The sequence below is a fragment of the Maniola hyperantus genome, chromosome 13 (assembly GCF_902806685.2).
Source record: "Maniola hyperantus chromosome 13, iAphHyp1.2, whole genome shotgun sequence".
NCBI classification, from domain to species: domain Eukaryota; kingdom Metazoa; phylum Arthropoda; class Insecta; order Lepidoptera; family Nymphalidae; genus Maniola; species Maniola hyperantus.
Window position 1 is genome coordinate 13570223 of NC_048548.1, and position 24573 is coordinate 13594795.

General features: G+C 39.5%; 1 protein-coding gene across 4 annotated transcripts in view; it reads right to left on the reverse strand.

Moving 5' to 3' along the window:
- Positions 1–24573, reverse strand: part of LOC117987755 (uncharacterized) — an 84540-nt gene that overhangs the window by 29286 nt on the left and 30681 nt on the right. For all 4 annotated transcript variants that reach the window (XR_011237461.1, XR_011237459.1, XR_011237460.1 and 1 more), the window contains exon 2: positions 4985–5157. Coding sequence is in view for 1 of the 4 variants with exons in the window: in XM_034974805.2 (XP_034830696.1) it covers positions 4985–5157 (173 nt within the window). In the remaining 3 variants the exon portion in view is untranslated. The remainder of the gene's footprint in view (positions 1–4984; positions 5158–24573) is intronic.

The window sequence follows — 24573 nt, forward strand, 5'->3', positions numbered from 1 at the left end:
GACTTATTTTACGTTGGCGAAATCGACCCTAAATATTGTAAATCGAATCAGTAGGTACCCTTATTATAAATGCGAAAGTGTGTTTGTTTGTTGGTTTGTTGGTTTGTCCTTCAATCACGTCGCAACGGTGCAACGGATTGACGTGATTTTTTGCATGGGTATAGATAAAGACCTGGAGAGTGACATAGGCTACGGATTATCCCGGAAAATCAAAGAGTTCCCAGGGGTTTTTTAAAAACCTAATTGCAGGCGGACGAAGTCGCGGGCATCAGCTAATATTTGAATAAAACAAGCGGGCACACCAATTTGGAAACCAATTAGTAGTAGATTCACTTGACATTCTAAAATCTTTTTATTTCTATTTCTATTGCGCCAGCGCAAGCGGTCATCAATGAAGTTTTGTCTGTCTGAACAACAGAGACAATGCTCTACAAATCCGCTGTCTCCTTCTAAAATTCGATGTACATTATTTTCTGCCGTGTACTGTACAACCGTGATAGCCTAGTGGTTACGACGTCCGCCTCCTGTTCGGGAGGTCGGGGGTTCGATCCCGGGCACGCACCTCTAACTTTTCGGAGTTATGTACGTTTGAAGAAATTAAACTTCGCTTTAGCGGTGAAGGAAAACATCGTGAGAAAACCTGCATGCCTGAGATTTCTCCATAATGTTCTCAAAGGTGTGTGAAGTGAGAAGTCTGTCAATCCGCACATGGCCAGCGTGGTGGACTATGGCCAAACCCTACTCATACTGAGAGGAGACCCGTGCTCTGTAGTGAGCCGGCTATAGGTTGATCATGATGATGATGACTGTACAACAGTCTCGTAGGTGCACGTATAGATTCGCGTCATGGACGTTCCCGCATCACGTTCCGAATTGCGCGTTCATAACGCACAGGTGTGGCCGTAGTTTTACGCTTTAGACTGGGGGCACACGATGCGTTGCGGCGCCGCACCGCAAAGATTTCACTATATCAGCGGGCACACGAGCGGTGCGGCGCCGCAACGTTGTTATGTCGCAGCGGCGCCGTAGCAGCGTTTGACAGTACGTTAATAAAAACAACTGAGCGGTGCCGCTCCGACGTCGCAACGCATTCCCCTCTCCCCGCCTCGTCTCGGTGGTTGCAAGTCCGGTGCGGCGCCGGAGCGCATCGTGTCACATGCCACAGATATTTCTATATAATATGACGACGCAGCGACACCACTCTGGCGCCGCACCGCCGCGCCGCCGCCACAACGCGTGTGCCCCCGCTCTTACCTCATAGGCTGGCCGGATCGGATAAGATACGAGTGGTGCTTTAATAATTTATCATCCTCAAAATATTCTCCTTAGTTTATGAAATACCCGTCGCGGCATTACCCAAATTGTTCAAGTAATAATTTATGAAGGGACAGGGCCCCGAATAACTTTGTTACTTATGCAAAGTAATTAACTTAATTTTTATAAAGTTTGACCTTTGTTGTTTTTACTATGAATTACGATGTTATTTCTGGCTTACTTTGTATACAAGAATTTTAGGTTTCATGGAGCTATTTATTCTAAAACGATAAAACATTCAAGAATTTTGAATGTACGCTATGAATCAATTTAGCTTTTTTGAAGAATATTAGCCAGTTTACTAAGTGACTAAGCTTGTTCTAGGTGGTTTCGAGTAGGTACGATAATAGTGCAACGGGTGGGGTTTGAACCGCCAACCTTTTAGATTTCAGTCCGCCCGTTTAACCAATGAGGTACAGTTCTTGCAATTCACGAAGGCGAGTGGACTTGTGGTTACGTCGGATACACTTTTGTTTAAACCAAAAAATAAACTAGTAAAAGCTGGCAATATTTTAGTAAATCAAACATTTCCTTCGTTTCACATCCATACAATAAATCAAGTAGAGTCTTCCAATTAATTATCGCTTTCAATCGGCCAGTGAGTGAACACAGTTTTCTGAAAACATCGGGAAATACCGCGGCGAGTGTAAATAGCTAATGAACAAGAGATGGTGGAAACTTTTATTTAGGTGCTTGTTAAAAGATTTGTTATACTATCCTGACTTTGGAAAACTAGACTCGCCAGCGACTTCTTAGCAGATTTGTGAATTTTTGAGTTATATTACAAGATATACTTGTCCTTGAAGAATGATGGTCTTAAATATATTTTTATGTAGATATCACGATTAATTTGGCGTTATTATTTTGGCGTTATCTACATTAAATTAATATGTCGTTAAACCACGATGGTCTTAAATATTTAATGATGGAATTAAGTAATTATTTATTATTGAAATGATTCAATTTACAGCAGGTATAATCTTGTTACAATTGTCCAGTATGTACAGTCATAGATACTCCATGACTTGGTAACTACAACAATAGAAAAAATGTACCACAAACTTTAGAGTTTAATCAAGCACCTCTTAAAATCTTCCGCTGTCTCTCCAGCTATTATAAATTGAGAGGGAAGCAATTTTAAAATTAAAAATTACCAAAGGCTTTTCCCCGCTTGTAGAAAAACCAACACTCACTCGAGAATATGTTTCTGTAGAATATTTTCACTTATTTTCTCTCCTACGTACATTTTTTTTTTGTTTTCTGTACTTACTTATTCCTAGTTTTTATGATTCCTACCCTTAGGCAATGTTTACTTTACATTATGGAGATATTTGTAGTAGTTACTCGGACCTCCTTATTCAAAGGAATATTCTAAGTACAGGAATTTCAGTACTTTTATATACTTAACTAGCTTATGTTTGCAACTTCGTCCGCGTGGACTACACAAATTTCAAACCCTTATTTTACCCCCTTTGGGGTTGATTTTTCAAAAGTCCTTTCTTAGCGGATGCATACGTCTTACGGTCTACGGTTAATCTCAGAAACTATTAGTGCTAAAAATCTGTAATTTGGCATGGGTATAAATCACGCCGACAAAGTGGTGAAATAAAATTGTAATAAATATAATTTTAGGTAGGGGATGTGTAAAGTGGGGATGATTTTTTTTCTCGTTTACCCCATAGTGTTGTTGAATAGGTCTTTTAAAAATACTGTGGGTGTGGGAACATCATTTTTCGATTTCTAGATGCGTTTGTAAAATATGATATTTTAAAGTGCTAATTTTTACATATTACAGTGTACACCGCGCGTGGCCCGCCACGCACTTGGCCGGTTTTATTATTTAGTGGAGGACTATGCCGATAAAACGTATAATAAGTAATTACTAATTAGCTAAAAAATAATGCCGTGAGGTGCATGCAATACCCGATAGAAGATCTTATTTTATTTGTTATTTATTTTTATATATAATTAATTAATTATTAGATATATAAAATATTAATTTAATATTTTAAGCCGCAGCAAAAACAGCTGAAAACGGCAAGCGGCGCAAGTATGCCTCTCTTATAGAGAGTTACATTTTTGTGCCGTTTGCCGTGGAGACCCTGGGGCCATGGAGTCTTAGTGCTAGAAAATTTTTACGAGACATTTCACCGCGATTAATAGCCTCATCTGGTGACAGAAGGGCTGGCTCATTTTTTGCGCAACGGATCAGCCTGGCTGTCCAGCGCGGAAATGCAGCCAGTATTCTTGGCACCATTCCACGCGGTCATGATTTATATAGTAATTAGATAAGGCTAGCTTTAAGTTTTATTGTAATATTAAAAAAAAAAGTTTGTCATGGAAAAAAATAAAAAAATTTATATATATTTATTTATTTTTTGTATTCTAAAATCGTGTACTATCTCGCTTACTCACAATATAGCTTAAACAAGTAAAAGGCATAAAACAAAAATATTTTCCCCAATGGGTCGTTAAAAGTTAAGATACACGTTAAACATAACGCTTCACGCCATTTCATGCGCCCTAGTACAACAGGTGGGCGATTTGTTAAGAATATATGAATAACAATTAATTTATTCGACATTTTGATTTATTTGTGTGTGCACCACAAATAATATAATAAATTATATCGATAGGGAGAGCTATAAAATGTTTGTTTGGATATGAATTTTGAGGTGAAGCATATGTGGTTTAATTAATGATTTCAGGGAAATAGATTGTTACATTCATTTATTTTTCATAAAAAATACACACACACACAATATGATATTTTATGCACGGTATGTATGACAAAAATTAGTTCTTATGTAAATACTAGTCCATACTAATATTATAAATGCGAATGTCTGTCTGTCTTCTAACCTTTTACTGCCCATCATCATCCGTTCAACCAATTTTGACGGGTACAGAGATAGCATGCATACCGAAGAAGGACATAGGTTAGTTTTTATACCAAAAAACCAAAGAGTTCCCACGGGATTTAAAAAAAACCGAAATATATGCGTTCGAAGTCGCTGGCATATATGCATATGGCATAAATGCGATAGTGTCACCTCTAAGTAGGTGATGTTATCCTAGTACCTACATCTTATACTTTCCCACTATCCATCGCTGTGGCTAGTTAGTTGGAGACGGGGCGTGGACGTCTCGCTATTATTATTATTATTTATTTATTATTTAATTAGAACGGCCATAAAGCCAATTACACTAATTAAACTACGAGTACAAACTAACATAAACATACTTACAAAAATTGTTAAAATTATAAATTTTAAAAAGCAAAATTATAAATTTTCACAAAAGTGCAAGATCTGACCCATGAGGTCAGCCCATTTGTCAGCAAATATGTCACAGCGAGGGGACTCCTTCAGCAGTGCGTTGAGCGCAGCCAAAGTGCGCGGTATGGGTGATCTGGAGCGCGCTAACGTGCGACTAAACGGACTTACGAAAAATTTGGAGCGGTGGCGGAAATAGCTGTAATTAGAGGGTGCATAAACGCAGCAGAGCTTGTTGTGTAGTTCAGAGCAGTCGATCACACCCCTAAGAATCTTGCAAATTGTACCAATTTGGTCGCAGTCTCTTCGACCTAGACATAAACCTTGCTATGACATAGACCAAGTGTGACATTAGTTATTAACAGCGCCACGTCTATGTCCTGGGTAGAAATTACCTGTTCTCCAGGCGTGAACCGGAATATCTCATTGTTGTCGCGGTACCACTTGACAGAGTGCAGTGCTGGGTCGCCCTTCTCGCTGACGTAGAGGCAGACGAGGTCGCCGTCGCGTCGCGGGTCGCCATATTGCGGCACCTCTAGGTAGGTGATGTTGTGTGCTGTCACTATCACTGGACAAAGAAAAAACGTTTTTTAATTTAACTAGCTTATGCCCGCGACTTCGTCCGCGTGGACTACACAAATTTCAAACCCCTATTTTACCCCTTTAGGGGTTGACTTTTGAAAAGTCCTTTCTTAGCGGATGCCTATGTCATAATAGCTATCTGCATGCCAAATTTCAACCCGATCCGTCCAGTAGTTTGAGCTGTGCGTTGATAGATCAGTCAGTCAGTCAGTCAGTCACCTTTTCCTTTTATATATTTAGACTAACCCGCTTCGGCCGCCGACGAAACCAGTGCTACGTAACCAGTTTCGTTCAAAGAATATTTTTTCTTCCTACGAAACCAGTTACGTACGAATATTTTTAGGGTTTCGTAGTAAACAAGGAACACTTATAGTTTCGCCATGTCCGTCCGTCTGTCTGTCCGTCAGTCCGTCTTTGGTTAATCTCAGAGACTATTAGTGCTAGAAATCTGTAATTTGGCATGGGTATAAATATGAATCACGCCGACAAAACTAAATTGTGATAAATATTTTTTTTAGGGTTGCTCCCCTAGATGTAAAGTGGGGATGATTTTTTTTTCTCGTGTACCCCATAGTGTGTGGTATCGTTGAATAGGTCTTTTATAAAAAATACTGTGGGTGTCGGAACATCATTTTTCGATTTCTAGATCCGTTTGTAAAATATGATGTTTAAAGTTCTAATTTTTATTAGAGTCAAGTGTCTTTCCCCCCCTCTATCAGCCAAATGGTAGTATATAGGAACGTGAAAAATCCACAGCAGTAGTATTGTATATAATCAATTTTAAAGGAAAACTATCATGGCTAAGTAGGGTTTACAAATTAAGGAGTTCTACGGAACCCTACACTGCGCGTGGCCCGCCACGCATTTGGCCGATTCTTTATACGATACCACAGTTCACGAACTAACTCGTGCCAGGTGCCATGAAAATAGAGCTTGGAGTGCCGACTAATGAGAAAACTAAACTAATCATAATGGTTTTAATTTACAAATTATACGTAGGTACGATATTTTAATTTTTGATACTACAATATTAATTTGGAAATCCAAAAAAAATCTACTGTTAATCATAGTTTAAGTTCGGCAGTCTCCACTTTACTTACAATTTTTTAAACAACCGACGAGTAATAAGGCTGTACAAAATGAAGTTCTCACGGGCCATTTTAACTTTCTGTGATAACTGTCATGTCAAAAGTACGGTTCACCTTTAAAATAAGCACCAAAATCGTACTTTTGGTATGACAGTTGACACATAAAGTCAAAATGGCGCGTGAAAACTCATTTTGCAAGCTTTATATTAAAACTATCAAAATTGTAGCAAACATTTTTGTTGGGAACTGAATCATTAATGAAATATGTTTCAAACAAGTTACCTACTACTTGTTTGAGCAACATGCGGACCTAACAAGCAAAAACCCGCCAAGTGCGAGCCACGCTCGCGCAACGAGGGCTCCGTACTACAGTCGTATTTTTTCGTAGTTTGCACTAGGTATAATTCAAAAACAATGACGCATAAAAATAAATAAAAATCTGTTTTAGAATGCACAGGTAAAGCCCTTTCATAATATTATACCCCACTTGATATAGTTATCTTAGTTCGAAAATTGAATATACTAAATATTAGTTCATGACCAGATTTTTTTTTGTGTGATGTAACCCTAAATTCACGGTTTTCAGATTTTTTCCCCGACTGTCTGCTATAAGACCTACCTACCTGCTGAATTTTATGATTCTAGGTGAACGGGAACTACCCTGTAGGTTTCTTGACAGACCGACAGACTGACAGACAGACAGACAACAAAGTGATCCTGTAAGGGTTCCGTTTTTCCTTTTGAGGTATGGAACCCTAAAAACATGGAGGTTAAAGTTGACACATTAATATACTGTCGCACGTGTAACGAATTTTGCTGAAAGCTTTTCATAATGTTTTAGTTATGGACTAAGAGCCAGCGCGCGCCAGACCTTCGTTATTTTATAAATGCTGAAATTTTTTCTGCTAAGGAGGAACTGCCGAGAAATGACTATGATGTTTGGATCATGGTGACAGGTATAACAGGCGGTTAAGACTGCGCGCCGCGCGTGCCGCTGTCCGCAGAGCCCGTTTTTATATTTTCTTCGGAATAGTAGTAGAAATCACGTCATGCATTGCCAGACACCCAGACACCCTTATTAATAAAAAATGCTTACTTCAAGCATTATCCTAAGCTACACTTGGACTAGTTACTTCCAGGACCAACGTAGTATTAGCTTCGTTTTAACAATCTTATTAATAAACATGGAATAAGCCCGATTTAACAATGCCAGCCTTACTTCAGAATGACAGCGTGCACGTGTGGCAGCCCCTTTATTAAAAAGTAAAAGAGAGAGTCAGCGAACGAACTGAATGCTGTGTGTGACAGTGACAGACGATATAGACCAGCGGACCTATAACTGTGACAGTATTTTTTGTTGACATTGACTTCACAGCTGATAACTTGCACCGCCATTTTTGTTTGGGAATTTGGAAGTATTGATGGCAATTAATTACTCAGAAAACGCATCAGTTTCACTTTATATTATCAATGAAATAATCTGAATTGATCTTGTAGGTAAGTACATTTCTAATTTGCGTTACAAACTTATGATATGAAAACACAAATATCATTAATCAAAAATCATTTTATTGATTATTATCATACACAACAAACAAAACGCTATGGCTGATGGTCAAAATATGCATACTTAGTGCGTAGATTATGCTTAGTCAGTCGTTAAACCATGTGGCACCGAGGAGTAAATTTTACACCGAGAGTAGAGTCGCATTATTTTACTTCCTCCTTACTCTATGTTTATTAATACGAAATGTAGCTACTGCAGACTTACAACTTGGAATAAAGTTAATACCGCTCTAGTCTATGTTTATTAATAAGAGTGTTAAAGTTTAACTTTGACGTAAGGTTTTAGCACCTTTGTTACCTGTTATCTCTTAAAGCCACCATGATCCTTCATAGTCGCTGATCGTCCCTCCCTGTGTTGGGGCAATACGCAGAGAAACTTTCAGCTTTTTCTTTCTTTCAATGTCTGGCACTCGCTGGCTCTTATTCCATGATGTTTCAGTACATAAAAATATTATTTTTGCCTTTCACAAATTTCTTTTTGACCACGTCAATAATTATGTATATGTGTTTGTGTGTGTGTGTTTATAATTTTAGTTCTGTAGTTGTTTGGTAGAGATCGCTCTTTTGAGGCCGAAAAATGTACTTGCTAATTGCTATGTAACTATTCTTGATGAACTTTATAGGATACTAGCCGACCCGCCCCGGCTTCGCTCGGGTGGATTTTAGAAAATCGAGGTGGGGGTTGAATTTCCAAAAATCCTGGAACACGTATTTCTTAATTTGTGACCGAAAACCCAAATACCAATTTTCATCGATGTAACTTCAAAAATGACAGACTTTCATACAAACTTTCGTCCCACATTTAACCCACTTAGGGGTGGAATTTCGAAAAATCCTTTCTTAGTGGATACGCATCCATCCATATCATGGCAATAAGTGTAGGACTATCAGTTTATATACCTAACACTTAAAGCTTCAGTTAACAACCAATTTATAACAATACATTGAAACATAATTGTGATAACATAAATATTATCAACTTGACTGACTGTACACAGGTTCAAAAGTCGAGAAATTAAGCCGCGTACAGAAGGAGTTTAAGTTTCGCTTCGGTGCATGCGAAAGTAATTACCAGTGTAAGCGCGGGCTTAACCCAGATAAGAAATTTGTTGAAAGCCAAGACGAAGCGATATAATGTCGGCCGAAGTTCATGTTTATGGGGTTGCAAGTTGATGGAACATAGAAATTAAATACTTATATAAAAGGAAAAGCTGACTGACTGACTGACTGATCTATCAACGCACAGCTCAAACCACTGGACGGATCGGGCTGAAATTTGGCATGTAGATAGCTATTATGATGTAGACATCTACTAATAAAGAATTTTTCATAATTCAACCCCTAAGAAAGTAAAATAGGGGTTTGAAATTGGTGTAGTCCAGATCTGTCCAGTAGTTTGAGCTGTGCTTCGATATATCAGTCAGTCAGTCAGCTTTCCTTTTATATATACAAGCGTGGATTTAGGTTTCAAAAAATTCCGTGGGAACTCTTTCATTTTCCGGGATAAAAAGTAGCCTATATCACTCTCCAGGTATTTACCTATACCCATGCTAAAATCACGTCAATCCGTTGCTCCGTTGCAACGTGATTGAAGGACAAACCAACAAAGAAACCAACAAACAAACAAACTTTCGCATTTAATAAGGGTAGTAGTTAGATGAATAAAGTAATATTGACGCGTATACCTACACCATTAAATTTTTTTGTTGTTACCTATTTGGCACGTAAAATTTTAAATTCTGCATAAAATTTCACCTGAAGTTAACCTGTTTCTTGCGAAATTTCCTTAGAAAAGACCTTATGTTTTACTTGATGTAATATTCAGGAGGCCGCGGGCTATTTCTTTGGGCCGAGGCTTTTAACGCTCATTTGTACATAAAGAATTCATAAAGCACCTCCGTTGATATACGAACCCGAGATACGCTCTTTGGAAATCTCATTAACATTACAAAAACCCCTGACGACCTCTCCCTGGCGCGGTGGTGAGCGCTGTGGTCTTAATAGTGGGAGGTCCCGGGTTCGATTCCTGGCAGGGGTCTGGAATTTTATAATTTCTAAATTTCTGGTCTGGTCTGGTGGGAGGCTTCGGCCGTGGCTAGTTACCACCCTACCGGCAAAGCCGTGCCGCCAAGCGATTTAGCGTTCCGGTACGATGCCGTGTAGAAACCAAAGGGGTATGGGTTTAATAAAAACTGCCATACCCCTTCCAGGTTAGCCCGCTATCATCTTAGACTGCATCATCACTTACCACCAGGTGAGATTGCAGTCAAGGGCTAACTTGTATCTGAGTAAAAAAAAAAAACCCCCGGTCTAGTGCAAGTCGGACTCGCACACTAAGGGTTTCGTACCATGGTACAAGAAATAACACTTATTATAGAATATTAATTCATCTATACATTCAACATATAGTGAAATGTAGAGGTCTACGTTTGCTACGATATACCCATCTTAAACCATCTCGAATAAAATATCCCTATGATTAAGTTACTAACATAATAAATAATTAAATAAAATAAAATAAAAATCTTTTTTATTCGTATAAACTTTTACAAGCACTTACGAATAGTCGGATGCATCTACCACTGGTTCGGAATGCCTTTCCTGCCGAGAAGAACCAGCAAGAAACTCGGCGGTTGCTCTTTTCAAATATTTGATATAGGTACAAGATTATGCCATGTATAAAATAGTATGATTTAACGAACGATTTGAATGCAATACGCATTCATATCTGCCCCCCGATTGTGTAAGAATAACCATTTCATCGCTATCGCAATCGTCAATAAATTCTGCCCTTTGATTGGTTGATTTGCTGTTTACATTTTTTAATAGCCAATCAAAGGGCAGAATTTCTTGACGATTGCGATAACCATGAAATGGTTATTCTTACACGATTGGGGGGCTGGTCCTACTTTTCAGTACTAAGTATACTGTCATAGGTAGACATACAACGTAATCAAACTTACAGCACCCCTATTTTTCCATCGGAGTTAAGAATGAGTCAAATTTGCCTGCCTTGTCATATACATGGGTACCTAAGGTATCATCATAAATAGGTAATCAACGGGTGATTGACATTTATTTTTATTTACTTTTAATCCATTGAAGGTTTTCATTTATTTTTAATCCATTGAAGGTTTTCTACGAAAAAATATTTTCATATCACTCAGGGAAGCAGCAATGTAGAACCAAGTACTAACCAATGTCAAATGAGCTCGGTGCCTATACACTAAGTTAGCGAATCACCCCGCTGAACAGCTAAATGATAGACTGACTGACTGACTGACTGACTGACTGACTGACTGACTGACTGACTGACTGACTGACTAACATATATATCTGTATGCTTGTCGCGATATCTGTGTTCCTTTGTTCATTCGATCCCGATCTACTCGTTCGTCTTTGGTTTGAACCAATAGCGGCAGCTCATTTTCGTTCGTGAGCATACGATTATTATCGGGCATCATCGGAAGAAGCGACAGGAGAAGTGTTAGCAATCGACCATCGACGCCATTAAAACCGGGCTACAATTTCGTTAAAATCAAACGGACAACTAATTCTATCTCTTTAGTTAATACTAGTCGGCACCGCGGTGACCAAGAGTTGAAGTGCTCAGTGCAGTGTTATCAAGTGCAACGGCCGAATTACTCAGCAACTGGTCGACGTCAACGCCTTGCCAGCAAGCCACCTGGAAATACGCCATACAAGCTTTATCCTCCATACCTGATAACTAATACGTAAGTAACCGTTGTTGTGTTCTAGCCAAATTGCAAGAACGAGCGAACCTTTAGGTCTTATAACGACGGAATTACCGATTTCCAAACTAGGATTCCGAACACAGATGTGACGTCAAGGGATCCCAAAACCAAGGTTGGATTCGTGCCGCCACATCTTTATGGTGCCGAAACCAGGGAATTAACGTCTGACCACTTTACCTACTTACTCGTCGTATTTCCAAATTAATGATATAGCTGGTATTTTCATCAAAGAAATGGTAGTTTAGCGATTACACTCTAATAGGGACGCGAAACAGTGCTTAAATCCTGTAAATCAGATCAAAATATACTTATAACAAGTGTTTTCAGTTAGATTTGGGCTTAAAATAATTCAAATTTAATGCTTTTGTGTTAAATATGCAACCATTATAAATATTTCGGCCATGTTGCAATATTCTAGTTATCAACGCGTTGTTATTGGCTAATTCGCTATTCATCATTTTCAATTACACATTCAGGTGCAACTAACTTCATTCGGCGACAGACTTGCTGCGATCGCATAAGTTATAGAATTACAAACCTTCTGTCTATGCATTAAGGTCTACCATACTTTAGTACGGGAGGTCTTAGTGACAGGTAGTATGCTAGACTTGCACGAACGTCATTGTTGTTGACGTTCCGGGTTCATCCTTTGTTATTCTAAGATACGACATTCGACAACAAACGTTTTGACTTTCGTAGTATACATTTAAAGACGTATTGCAGCTAAGGTTTTAATGCATGTTCGGAGTAAAGGAAGATAGGTACCTACAGATTGTACAGATCGAAGCGTAAACAAACTATTGTACCTATTAACCGGTGTTTACGTGTACCGATTCTATTCGGCTGTGATAATCTCTCGTCCTGTCAACTCAAATGCGTGTTACTATCTTGCTATAGATCATAATATCTATGTATAGGCAATCTAATAGTTGTCGGCGCTTATACATATGTATATATAGTACAACGGCTATAGTATACCTACCTAATAATTAATCGTAACGTTTATTTCAGATCGTATATGAAACAATCAATCTTTGTCGGTGTTTCGTATACATATCGGCTGTAATAACGTATTCTACGGTCTTATATACCTAATATAAGAATTAAATATTTCATTCCAGATTTTGTAAACGTTTAATGAACAAACTAAGTACCTATGTCCTGATCGGTGTTCATAGCTACCATAAGTAAAATAAAAATTAAAACCTCGTACCTACTTTTTCTCTTTTTCTGAGGTAACAATTAAACATTTGTTCGTTAATCGTCTCTTACGTGAAATAGTAGGTAGTTACAAGTGACTTCTTATTATTTTCTTCCTATTTCGGTAGCAGCTGGCGTACATTAGAACCGATACCTATTGCATAATTTGTTACGAATCGGTACCTACCTAATAATAATGTCGTTCAATCCTAAGCGTGTCACCCGTAAGCTTAGTGCTACGAAAACTAAACTTAAGCCAACGGGTACAGCTGATGGCCTTACTGTTCGGGATTTGCCCTCTCTACGCCGTAAACGGACTATGGCAATGAACCGTATGTCTAAAGCATTGGAAGTCGGCCTTGCAGCGAAAAATGATGATAGTCAGTGCGACTTATTCTTGTCATATTGCGATCAAGCCAAGAGAATTGCTAATGATTTTGAGCAGGCGCATCTTGCAATTCTTGAAGTTTTGGATACGTGCGGTGATGCGCATGATGATGATGATTATGATCGTGTGCGCGCAAGTTTCGATGATGTTTATTTCCAAGTCACAAGTATGCGCCGTACATTTGCGAAGGCGGAACTAAACTCATCCAATTCTGACTTTAATCAAAAATCATCAGCGCTGTCAAACATCAAACTACCTAAACTTCAATTACCGACCTTTTCTGGTGACATTAAAAAATGGCCTGAGTTCTTTGACACGTTCAACGCGCTTATACATGACTGTCATTCGCTCACAGATGTTGAAAAATTTCACTACCTGAATTCATCTTTAAGTGGCGATCCTTTGGCTCTTATTCGTGTATTCCCAATCACCGGCGATTACTACTCAGATGCGTACGCGGCCTTGACTTCACGTTATCAAGATAAGCGTGAGTTAGCCTTCACCTGCTGGAAGGATATTTTAAATATTAATTTTAAAATTCAGAACCCGACTGATTTTCGTCGCACCTTAGACAGCGTTGATGAAAACCTATGCATTCTAAAGAAATTGAAACTGCCAGTGGACCATTGGGATTTTATTATTGTTTATCATGTGTTATCTAAACTAGATACGAAACTGCGTCGCGAATTTGAAGAAAAGTGCACAAAATCAGAATTTCCTACGTACATACAACTAAAGGAGTTCCTACATTCAAAGTGTGAAGCGCTTATGCGAGACAGTCACTTTAATGAGCCCTCTAAACCTTCTAATTCTATAAAAGATACCTTAAGACCTTTGGCTTCTAACGTTAAACGACCTAACGTGACTCATACCCTATTCACTAATGATAATTCAAAGCCGCCTCAATTAACAGAATCAAACGATCAACATAACAAGGTTTCCACTCTGAAGTGTTCATTTTGTGCTGACACTCACCCAATCACACAATGTAACTCATTTCTTTCTAAAACGGTAGACGAACGTAGGGCGATCGCGAAGGAAAAGGGGTGGTGTTACAATTGCCTCAGGGGTTCTCATCAACTAAGAAACTGCGTCAGTATTTTTCGGTGCGTCAAGTGCAGATCTAAACATCATTCATTAATCTGTGACATGGGCGCTGATAAGAAAACTGATCCTGACCCCATCACTATCGAATCTAAATCCGTGTCTCTTGTGGCCAAAGAGTCTAACCCCACTTCAATGAGTAGGTCACTTAAAACCACAACTGTCCTCCTGGCTACAGCTATTATTCAACTCCGAGACGTGTATGGCAAATATCATTCCTTCCGTGCCCTTTTTGACACGGGAAGTCAAAATAACTTCATAACGCGTAAGGCAGCTCAATGTTTAAACCTACAGCCAGCCCCATGCGACGCTAATATCAATGGCTTAGGGGGCGTATCTGCAGAAATTATCGGCCAAATTAAATGCCCTGTAGCAGCAGGAGGTTGCCCGTTATTCAACGTTGATATGTACGTTATGTCAACCATTTGTGGTGATCAGCCGATCGCAAAACTCCAAACTCAAGGCTGGTCACACATTGAAACGTTACCGTTAGCGGATCCAGGCTTTGACATTCCGGGACCTATCGATGTACTACTTGGTGCTGATGTATTCGCTGACTCAGTCCTTAACGAGCACATAAAGGGAGATGCACGTCAACCACTTGCCATCCACTCCTTATTCGGTTGGCTCTTGTTGGGCAGAACGTCACTCACCACTTCAACATTGCTTCAAGTCTCGTCAATGGCAGATGATCTGGTGCCCATAGTCCAAAGGTTTTGGGAGCTAGACGTGATTCCCAAAGCATCGTCTCTCACACCAGAAGAAATTGCTTGTGAAAACGCTTACGTTGCCCAACATTATCGCGATTCTTCGGGCAGATATGTAGTCCAGCTTCCATTCAAGGATCAGATAGAACCCACCTTTGCGGGATCTCGAGATGTTGCTATAAGAAGATTCAAAGCTATTGAACGACGTCTTTCACGTGATCCTGTCCTGCACAAGCAATATTCAGAATTTATGGAAGATTACCTCCACTCTGGCCATATGTCCTTGGTATCAGCTAAGGAATTAAACAATGGCAAGTACTATATCCCGCATCATTGTGTTGTGAAACCAGACAGCGCCACCACCAAATTACGTGTGGTGTTTGACGCAGCCGCTGAAGATATCAACCATAAATCATTAAACAACACCCTACTTACGGGTCCTAAACTTCAATCCAACATTGCGGAGGTGCTCCTTCGCTTTCGGTTACATGCGGTTGTCTTTATGGCTGATATACGTCAGATGTATAGACAAATCTTGGTCTCTGATACCCATCGAGACTATCAGAGAATCGTGTGGAGATCAGGACCTGATCAAGTTTTACAAGAATATAGACTAAACACCGTCACTTACGGTGTCTCATCTGCGCCATTCCTCGCTTGTAGGACTATCAAACAATTAACCGAAGATGAAGGCTCTAAATTTCCTCGAGCTAAACGTATCTTAGCTTCCGATATATACGTTGACGATGTTGTCACCGGTTGCGACACCCTAGACAATGCTTTAGAAGTCAAGTCACAAATCATACAACTGTTTTCGTTGGGTCAGTTTCAACTAAGAAAATGGGCTAGTAACGAACCTGGCTTACTTTCAGATCTTCCTCCCGAGGATTGTCTTTTCGATCCTAAGGCATTCTCTGATGGCGAAACCCCTACCTTAAAGGTACTAGGTCTCAAATGGGATCCAGCTACCGATGCGTTTTTATTCGAGGTGAAATCGTCTAATCAGCTGTGTACCAAGCGTAACATACTCAGTGAGCTTGCGAGAATTTTTGACCCACTAGGATTTCTATCACCTCTTACTATTAAGGCTAAATGTTTCTTACAAAGACTGTGGATCCTCGGGACTTCTTGGGATGAAATGCCTCCCGAAGAGGTCATTTCAGCGTGGAAGACCTTTTGCGAACAACTCTCAATCCTTCAGCAATTGCATTTACCTCGTCGTCTCACTGTCGATGGTGCAGGCACATACGAATTGCATGGATACTGCGACAGTTCTGAACTCGCGTACGGGGCTGTTATATACTTAAGAGCTACATGTGATGATGGATCTGTTCAAGTTCGACTATTATGTGCCAAAGCTCGTGTGACTCCCATCAAGAAGATTTCATTGCCTCGCTTGGAGCTATGCGCAGCTGTTCTGCTGGCAGATCTAGCAAAATACGTGTTAGACTCATACCTTAACAGGATATCCTTTCATACCATTTATTTATGGTCTGATTCATCTGTTGTATTATCGTGGCTTCGTTCTCACTCTTCGCGCTGGACCACATTTGTGGCTAACCGAGTGAGTCACATTCAAGACATGTTTTCTGCAGACCTGTGGCATCATGTTAGCTCACATGAAAATCCAGCGGATGTGTGCTCACGTGGACAGCTTCCACATGATCTATTCCATAATTCATTATGGTGGTTCGGCCCGTCCTGGTTATCGCTACCATCTAATCAGTGGCCTAATTCTTCGAATCTCCAGCTTCCGAACCATGATGACACCAGCCTTATTCTTCTAGAGGAACGTCGACCAGTTGCATTGATCACTCATGTTAACAATACCCAAGACTCACCTATCGATATTCTTTTAAAACGGTTTTCCTCCTTGGAAAAAATAACGCGCATTGTTGCCTACGTGCGACGATTTATTTCTAATCTAAGAAATCCACACAAACGTATATTCGGGTCCCATGTTACGGAAGATGAACGTAATGATTCTCTATTATTTATTGTAAAAACTGTTCAAAATACAACGTTTCATAACGAAATTGAACGTTTGCAATCGAAACAAGTACTGACAAAACCCCTTCAAAGACTTAGTCCTTTCTTGGACGAGGAGGGCGTCCTCAGGGTGGGCGGTCGCCTATCTCGCGCTGGAATCGAATATGAACAACGTCATCCTGCTCTTATTCCTAGCGATCACCCTTTCACGTCGAAGCTTATCGAATCCGTTCATCGCCAACATTGTCACACAGGTCACAACACCACTCACTATTTAATTTTGCAACGCTTCTGGATTTTGTCTGCCAAACGGGCTATACGCCGCTGTCTCTCAAGATGCATTCGATGTTTCAAAACGCAACCAAGATCATTGGAACCTTACATGAGTGATCTTCCAGTATGTCGTGTCAACCAAGTCAAACCGTTTTCTGTTGTGGGAGTTGATTTTGGTGGACCTTTTCGAATCAAACTAGGTAGACATCGCGGTGCCAAACTGGACAAGGCTTACCTCTGTTTGTTTGTATGCCTAGCTACCAAAGCCATACATCTTGAAGTGGTGTCAACTCTTTCAAGTGATGGCTTTGTGGCAGCGTTACGCCGCTTCGTTGGACGCCGTGGGCGGTGTAGCACTATTCATGCGGATCAAGGGACCAATTTTACGGGTGCGAGCAACTATTTATCTTTATTACAGCAGGCTTCACATACTGAACACATAAAGTTCGTCTTTAACCCCCCTTCGTCCCCGCACTTCGGCGGTGTGTGGGAAATTCAAATCAAGGCAGCGAAATCTCATCTCTACAGAGTTGTTGGCAGTCAAGTATTAACGTTCGAAGAACTTACTACCCTATTTGTACAGATTGAGGCAGTTTTAAACTCAAGACCTCTGTGTCCCTTAAGTACTGATCCAAATGATTTAAATGTTTTGACCCCAGGACATTTTTTGACTCTGGAACCACTAGTAGCTGTCCCAGACGACGATTTATCCAATGTCAAATTATACCGGTTGAATCGCTGGCAATTAATCCAATCATTTATTCAACAATTTTGGATTCGTTGGAAAAACGAATATTTAAGTTCTCTAACGCAACGTGCAAAATGGACAAAGGTGTCTAAGCCATTGGCGTTAAATTCTATCGTAATCATCAAAGATGATAATCACATTCCATTGCAATGGTCAATGGGGAGGGTAGTTGATTTGCATCCCGGCCCCGACGGAATAATCCGCGTGGCAACTGTCAAAACTAAGAATAGTCTTATCAAACGACCTCTTGTAAAGTTATGCCCTCTTCCTATTGAAGTAGCTAACTAATTTAGCGTCTCCTAGTTAGTTTATATTTAATTTTAGTTTAGTTAATAACTTTAGTTCACTAGTTTCGTTCATACCTATCTGGAAAATACCAGCTGTATTTTGGTGGGTGGTATGTATGCTTGTCGCGATATCTGTGTTCCTTTGTTCATTCGATCCCGATCTACTCGTTCGTCTTTGGTTTGAACCAATAGCGGCAGCTCATTTTCGTTCGTGAGCATACGATTATTATCGGGCATCATCGGAAGAAGCGACAGGAGAAGTGTTAGCAATCGACCATCGACGCCATTAAAACCGGGCTACAATTTCGTTAAAATCAAACGGACAACTAATTCTATCTCTTTAGTTAATACTAGTCGGCACCGCGGTGACCAAGAGTTGAAGTGCTCAGTGCAGTGTTATCAAGTGCAACGGCCGAATTACTCAGCAACTGGTCGACGTCAACGCCTTGCCAGCAAGCCACCTGGAAATACGCCATACAAGCTTTATCCTCCATACCTGATAACTAATACGTAAGTAACCGTTGTTGTGTTCTAGCCAAATTGCAAGAACGAGCGAACCTTTAGGTCTTATAACGACGGAATTACCGATTTCCAAACTAGGATTCCGAACACAGATGTGACGTCAAGGGATCCCAAAACCAAGGTTGGATTCGTGCCGCCACAATATCAACGCACAGCCTAAACCGCTGCTTCTAGAGACATGAAATTGTGAGGGAGTGTTCTTTGTAAAGAGTAGGTATCCACTAAGAAAGGATTTTTCGAAATTCCACCCCTAAGTGGGTTAAATAGGGGATAAAAGTTTTTATGAAAGTACGTCATTTTTCAAGTTACTTGCACGAAAATTGGTATTTGGGTTTTCGGTCACAAATGAAGAAATACGTGTTCCAGGATTTGTGGAAATTCAACCCCCACCTCTATTGTCACCTCGAAATTCCACCCGAGCGAAGCCGGGGCGGGTCAGCTAGTTTATTATAGCTTGTCATTCAATCCACGTGTATCTGCAAAACTTCAGGTTAATCAGAAACTATGAAATGGCTTAAAAATTATTTATCCATTTCAACCGAAACACGAAACTAACAAGTTAAATGAAAGCTAAAAAAAATACGCATCAAATTGAGAACCGCCTGTTTTAAATCCGTTAAAAAATAAAATAAAATAGAAACTTTTGTAATCAAATAAAGTTTTCTGTCAAAGGCATGCCGTGTGAAATTGCTGTTTCTGACTCGTGCTTTAGTTTTACTTTGCGAGTGAAATCTGCAATTTATCCATTTACCTACTAGATTTCTTTTAAATTCAGATACAAGTTAGCCCTTGATTGCTAGCTCACCTGATGGTAAGTGATGATGCAGTCTAAGATGGAAGGGGGCTAACTTGGAAGGGGTATGGCAGTTTTTACTAAGCCCATGCATGCCCCTTTGGTTTCTACTGTGTTCTTGTTGAACCTTCAGGAATGCAGTTATCCTCAGGATGTTCTGATAAATCAAGTGATATTTTAATTGCATAAAATGCTCATAACTCCAAAAAGTTAGAGGTGCGGGTCTGGGATCAAACCCCTGATCTCCCGAACGTCTTAACCATTAGTGTATCACCACACCAAAGGATACGCTATAATTAAGTAGTAGAAGTTACTCGAATTTGAGTTAAATTTGTTTCAGAAAATATAACATCCTATATTTTTCCATAATTTTTTAGTCTTTTACCTACACTTCAAGGAAATTACTAAATAATTTTAAATACATACTTATCAAAAATTGCGTAACCGGCAGGAATCGAACCTGCATCTTCTGAGTTTGCGCCCGATGCCTTGACCACTCGGCCACGGTCTCGCTTAACATTAAAAAAATAATTAAAATTAAAATTATTTATATGACATCCTATCAAATGAAACAAAGGAAACGTCTAAAAGATAAAATGAAAGAACGATGTCGTACATTGTAAACCACAAAAAATACTTTCTCTAGAAAGATTTTAACAAAGGATTTCAATGTATATATTTGTAACAATGTTTTTATATACATTTTATTAGTTATTCTGATTTGAATATCCAAAATTTTGGAAGATACGTAGGTACTTATTTTGTGTTTTCTCGTTTATTTATACAATGGATGCTTTTAAAACTTTTAATTTAAAAAATAAGAGTTCCTACAAGTTTTTTTAAACCCCAAATCTAGGTATATGCCCAAATCCATCAAGTTATAAGTCCCGCAAATTGCTATTACGCTGGACCCATGTCTCATTAACATCGAAATAAAAATATACCATCAGCTCGAAACTTCACTCTAGTGCTGACGCGTCACTAAAATGGCGGCCACACCCATTAGCAATTTACGGGACTTATATCCACGATTATTTGACACCATAATTTTTTTAGGTTATGTAAGCATAAAATTGTTTCACTAGCATGACCGTGAAGAAACATTTCACGCGGGAATCTAACAAACTGATTTTCTCGATTCAATATCGATAACCGTAAAATATGTTTTCACTATGGCAACAAAGAATTAACCTGATTACATGGTTGTACACCATGTACCTACAGTCATGCAATAAAAATTATTTACATACATAACACATGACGTGTTACAAACACACATACATAACTATATGTATTGTGTTTTTTTTTTTAAATATTACAATAAAACTTAAAGCTAGCCTTATCTAATTACTATATAAATCATGACCGCGTGGAATGGTGCCAAGAATACTGGCTGCATTTCCGCGCTGGACAGCCAAGCTGATCCGTTGCGCAAAAAATGAGCCAGCCCTTATGTCACCAGATGAGGCTATTAATCGCGGTGAAATGTCTCGTAAAAAATTTTTAGCACTAAGACTCCATGGCCCCAGGGTCTCCACGGCAAACGGCACAAAAATGTAACTCTCTATAAGAGAGGCATACTTGCGCCGCTTGCCGTTTTCATGCCATTATTGTGTTACAACTTATAAAACGAGCACATAATAATATTGTTTATTTGACGACCTCCCTGGCGCAGTGGTAAGTGCTGTGGTCTTATTAGTGGGAGGTTCCGGGTTCGATTCCTTGGAATTTTATAATTTTTAAATTTCCGGTCCGGTCTGGTGGGAGGCTTCGGCCGTGGCTAGTTACCACCCTGACGGAAAAGCCGTGCCGCCAAGCGATTTAGCGTTCCGGTACGATGCCGTGTAGAAACCAAAGGGACATGAGTTTATTAAAAACTGCCCTACCCCTTCCCCTTGCAGTCAAGGGCTAACTTGAATCTGAATTTAAAAAAAAATTCACGGGTATTGCAATTTAAATTTTTTTTGTTTCATCATCATCATCAACTGATAGACGTCCACTGCTGGACATAGGTCTCTTGTAGGGACTTCGACACGCCACGGTCTTGCGTCGTCTGAATCCAGCGGCTCCCTGCGACTCGTCTGATGTCGTCCGTCCACCTAGTGAGGGGTCTTCCAACGCTGCGTCTTCCGGTGCGAGGTCGCCATTCCAGCACCTTGGGACCCCAACGTCTATCGGTTTTACGAACTATGTGCCCTACCCATTGCCTGCATTTGCTTCATGGCATGCAAAGTTTATGTATAATGCATATGTACATTGTATGTATAACACTACCCATAATATTATAAAAACGAATGTTTGTCTGTTGGTTTGTCCTTCAGTCACGTCGCAACGGAACATCGGATTGGCGTGATTTTTAGGGTCCCGAAAAAACGGAACCCTTATATGATCACTTCGTTGTCTGTCTATCTGTCGTGTCTGTCAAGAAAATCTAAAGCCTTAAGAAAACCTTAAGTAAATAGCTTAGGTAATATGGTAGGTAAAGGTAGGATCCAACAAAAAAACAAAAGTATAAAGAAAAACAAAAAATAAACTTTAATCTGCATATAAAATTGAATACCTATTCATGAATTAGCATAACAAAACCCTTGAAATGTCCCCCCTACCTACTTTACATCCCTGAGAAAAGTTCGAAAAAACTGGAAACGGGGGAAACTCTGAATGGTTTCGTTTTCTCATATCGGATTTTGTCGGTGTAAGTCATTGATATACATCACCCAAGGATACACAGTTTTTTGGCCATGCAAATCTCAAAAACATCACACTAATATTATTATGAAGGCGAAAGTACGACGATCGTACATTTGGTTGAATGTTGTTAGTTAATTAGATATGTGTGACGTGTAGATACCTAATGTTAACGGCTTCGGTATACGGAAAAACTCAAGCTTCGAGTTTATGATTATACCTGAATTTGTGTAACCTGTAAATATTTTTTTTTAAATAAATTTTTTTTTATTATTATTATTATTATAACTACTGGACGGATTTCACTGAAATTTGGAAAGAAGATAGATTATACCTTGGATTAACACATTGGCTATTTTTATCATAGAAAATCAAAGAGTTCTCACGGGATTTAAGAAAACCTATAAACTACTTTAAATCATGATTTTTATGATTCCGTACCTCAAAAGGATAACGGAACCCTTATAGGATCACTTTGTTGTCTGTCTGTCTGTATGTCTGTCTACTTCTACTTCATGATTCTAGAATCATGAAATTTGGCAGGTAGGTAGGTCTTATAGCAGACATTCGGGGAAAAATCTGAAAACCGTGAATTAGTGGTTACATCACACAAAAAAAATTGTGGTCATGAATTTTTTTTATTTTTTATTCAGATACAAGTTAGTCCTTGACTGCAATCTCACCTGGTGGTAAGTGACGATGCAGTCTAAGATGATAGCGGGCTAACCTGGAAGGGGTATGGCAGTTATTAAACCCATACCCCTTTGCAGTAGCGTGCACAGGGTTTGAAGCCAGGGTAGGCACTAGTTAAGAAGAAGCCTGTTTACTGACTGGTAATACTGAAATATATGCGTTGAGCTTTACAACTGGGGTAAGCAGTGCATTTATGCCTCTATGACCTGCACGCCACTGCCCCTTTGGTTTCTACACGGCATCGTACCGGAACGCTAAATCGCTTGGCGGCACGGCTTTGCCGGTAGGGTGGTAACTAGCCACGGCCAAAGCCTCCCACTAGACCAGACCAGACATTTAGAGATTATAAAATTCCAAACCCCTGCCAGGAATCGAACCCGAGACCTCCCACTATTAAGACCACAGCGCTCACCACTGCGCCAGGGAGGTCGTCAAATTAATAATTAATATTTTCAATGTACAAGTAAGATAACTACATCAAGTGGGGTATAAATGAAAGGTCTTCACCTGTGCATTCTAAAACAGACAGAACCTTCGTTGCGCGAGCCTGACTCGCACTTGGCCGGGATTTTTTTAAATTACTGTGCATTCTAAAACAGACAGAACCTTCGTTGCGCGAGCCTGAGTCGCACTTGGCCGGGATTTTTTTAAATTATTCTCTTTCATAATTAATTCTAGGCCCATAAACTACCGCTATACATAAAATCACATCATTTTATTACAGTCCAAGGCCCTATTGAATATCATTGAGTATATCTTTGGGTTCGTATGTCAATAAGTATTTTCGTCTTGCTTTTTTTTCTACCAAGTAAGTTGATGTTTACTCTCACAATTTTCAGCTCGTGTATAACGGACGTGCATTACTTTTGTGTAAAGCAATTTTGTTAACATATTATATAACTAGCTGATGCCCGCAACTTCGTACACGTGGATTAAGGTTTTTAAAAATCCTGTGGGAACTCTTAAATTTTCCGGGATAAAAGGTACCGGTTGAGCTATTGAGCCTTAAATTTTAGCCTTATTTACCTTACGATTACGATTAGAGCCTTAAAACTAAGTCTATATAAAATATTCATTAGCATACAAGAGAGAGAGAGCCAGCGCGTGCCAGACCTTCGTTATTTTATAAAAGCTGAAAGTTTATCTGCGTATTGTCCCCTACATTGGGAAGAACGTTGTTTAGATGTTTGTTTGTATCATGGTGGCCCTAGGCCAGACACGACAGACAGACAGACAGTTAGTCTACGAAGTGATACTATAAGGGTTCCTTTTTCTTTTGAGGTACGGAACCCTAAGAATGCTCGAAAAATAATACTTAATATGAATATCAACTATAGTATTTTCAATTTAATAACCTAAAAAGCTTTTATCCAAATGTTCAAAGCGAAATTGTAATTAGCGAAATTCAGACTGTTGAAAAATGAAAATAGAGGAAAAAAATAATGTTCAAGCAAGGCATCCATACTAATATTATAAATGCGAAAGTGTGTCTGTCTGTCTGCTAGCTTTTCACGGCTTAGCCGTAGGCTACTTTTGATCCCGGAAAAATGAAGGATTCCCACAGGATTTTTAAAAAACCTAAATCCACGCGGACGAAGTCG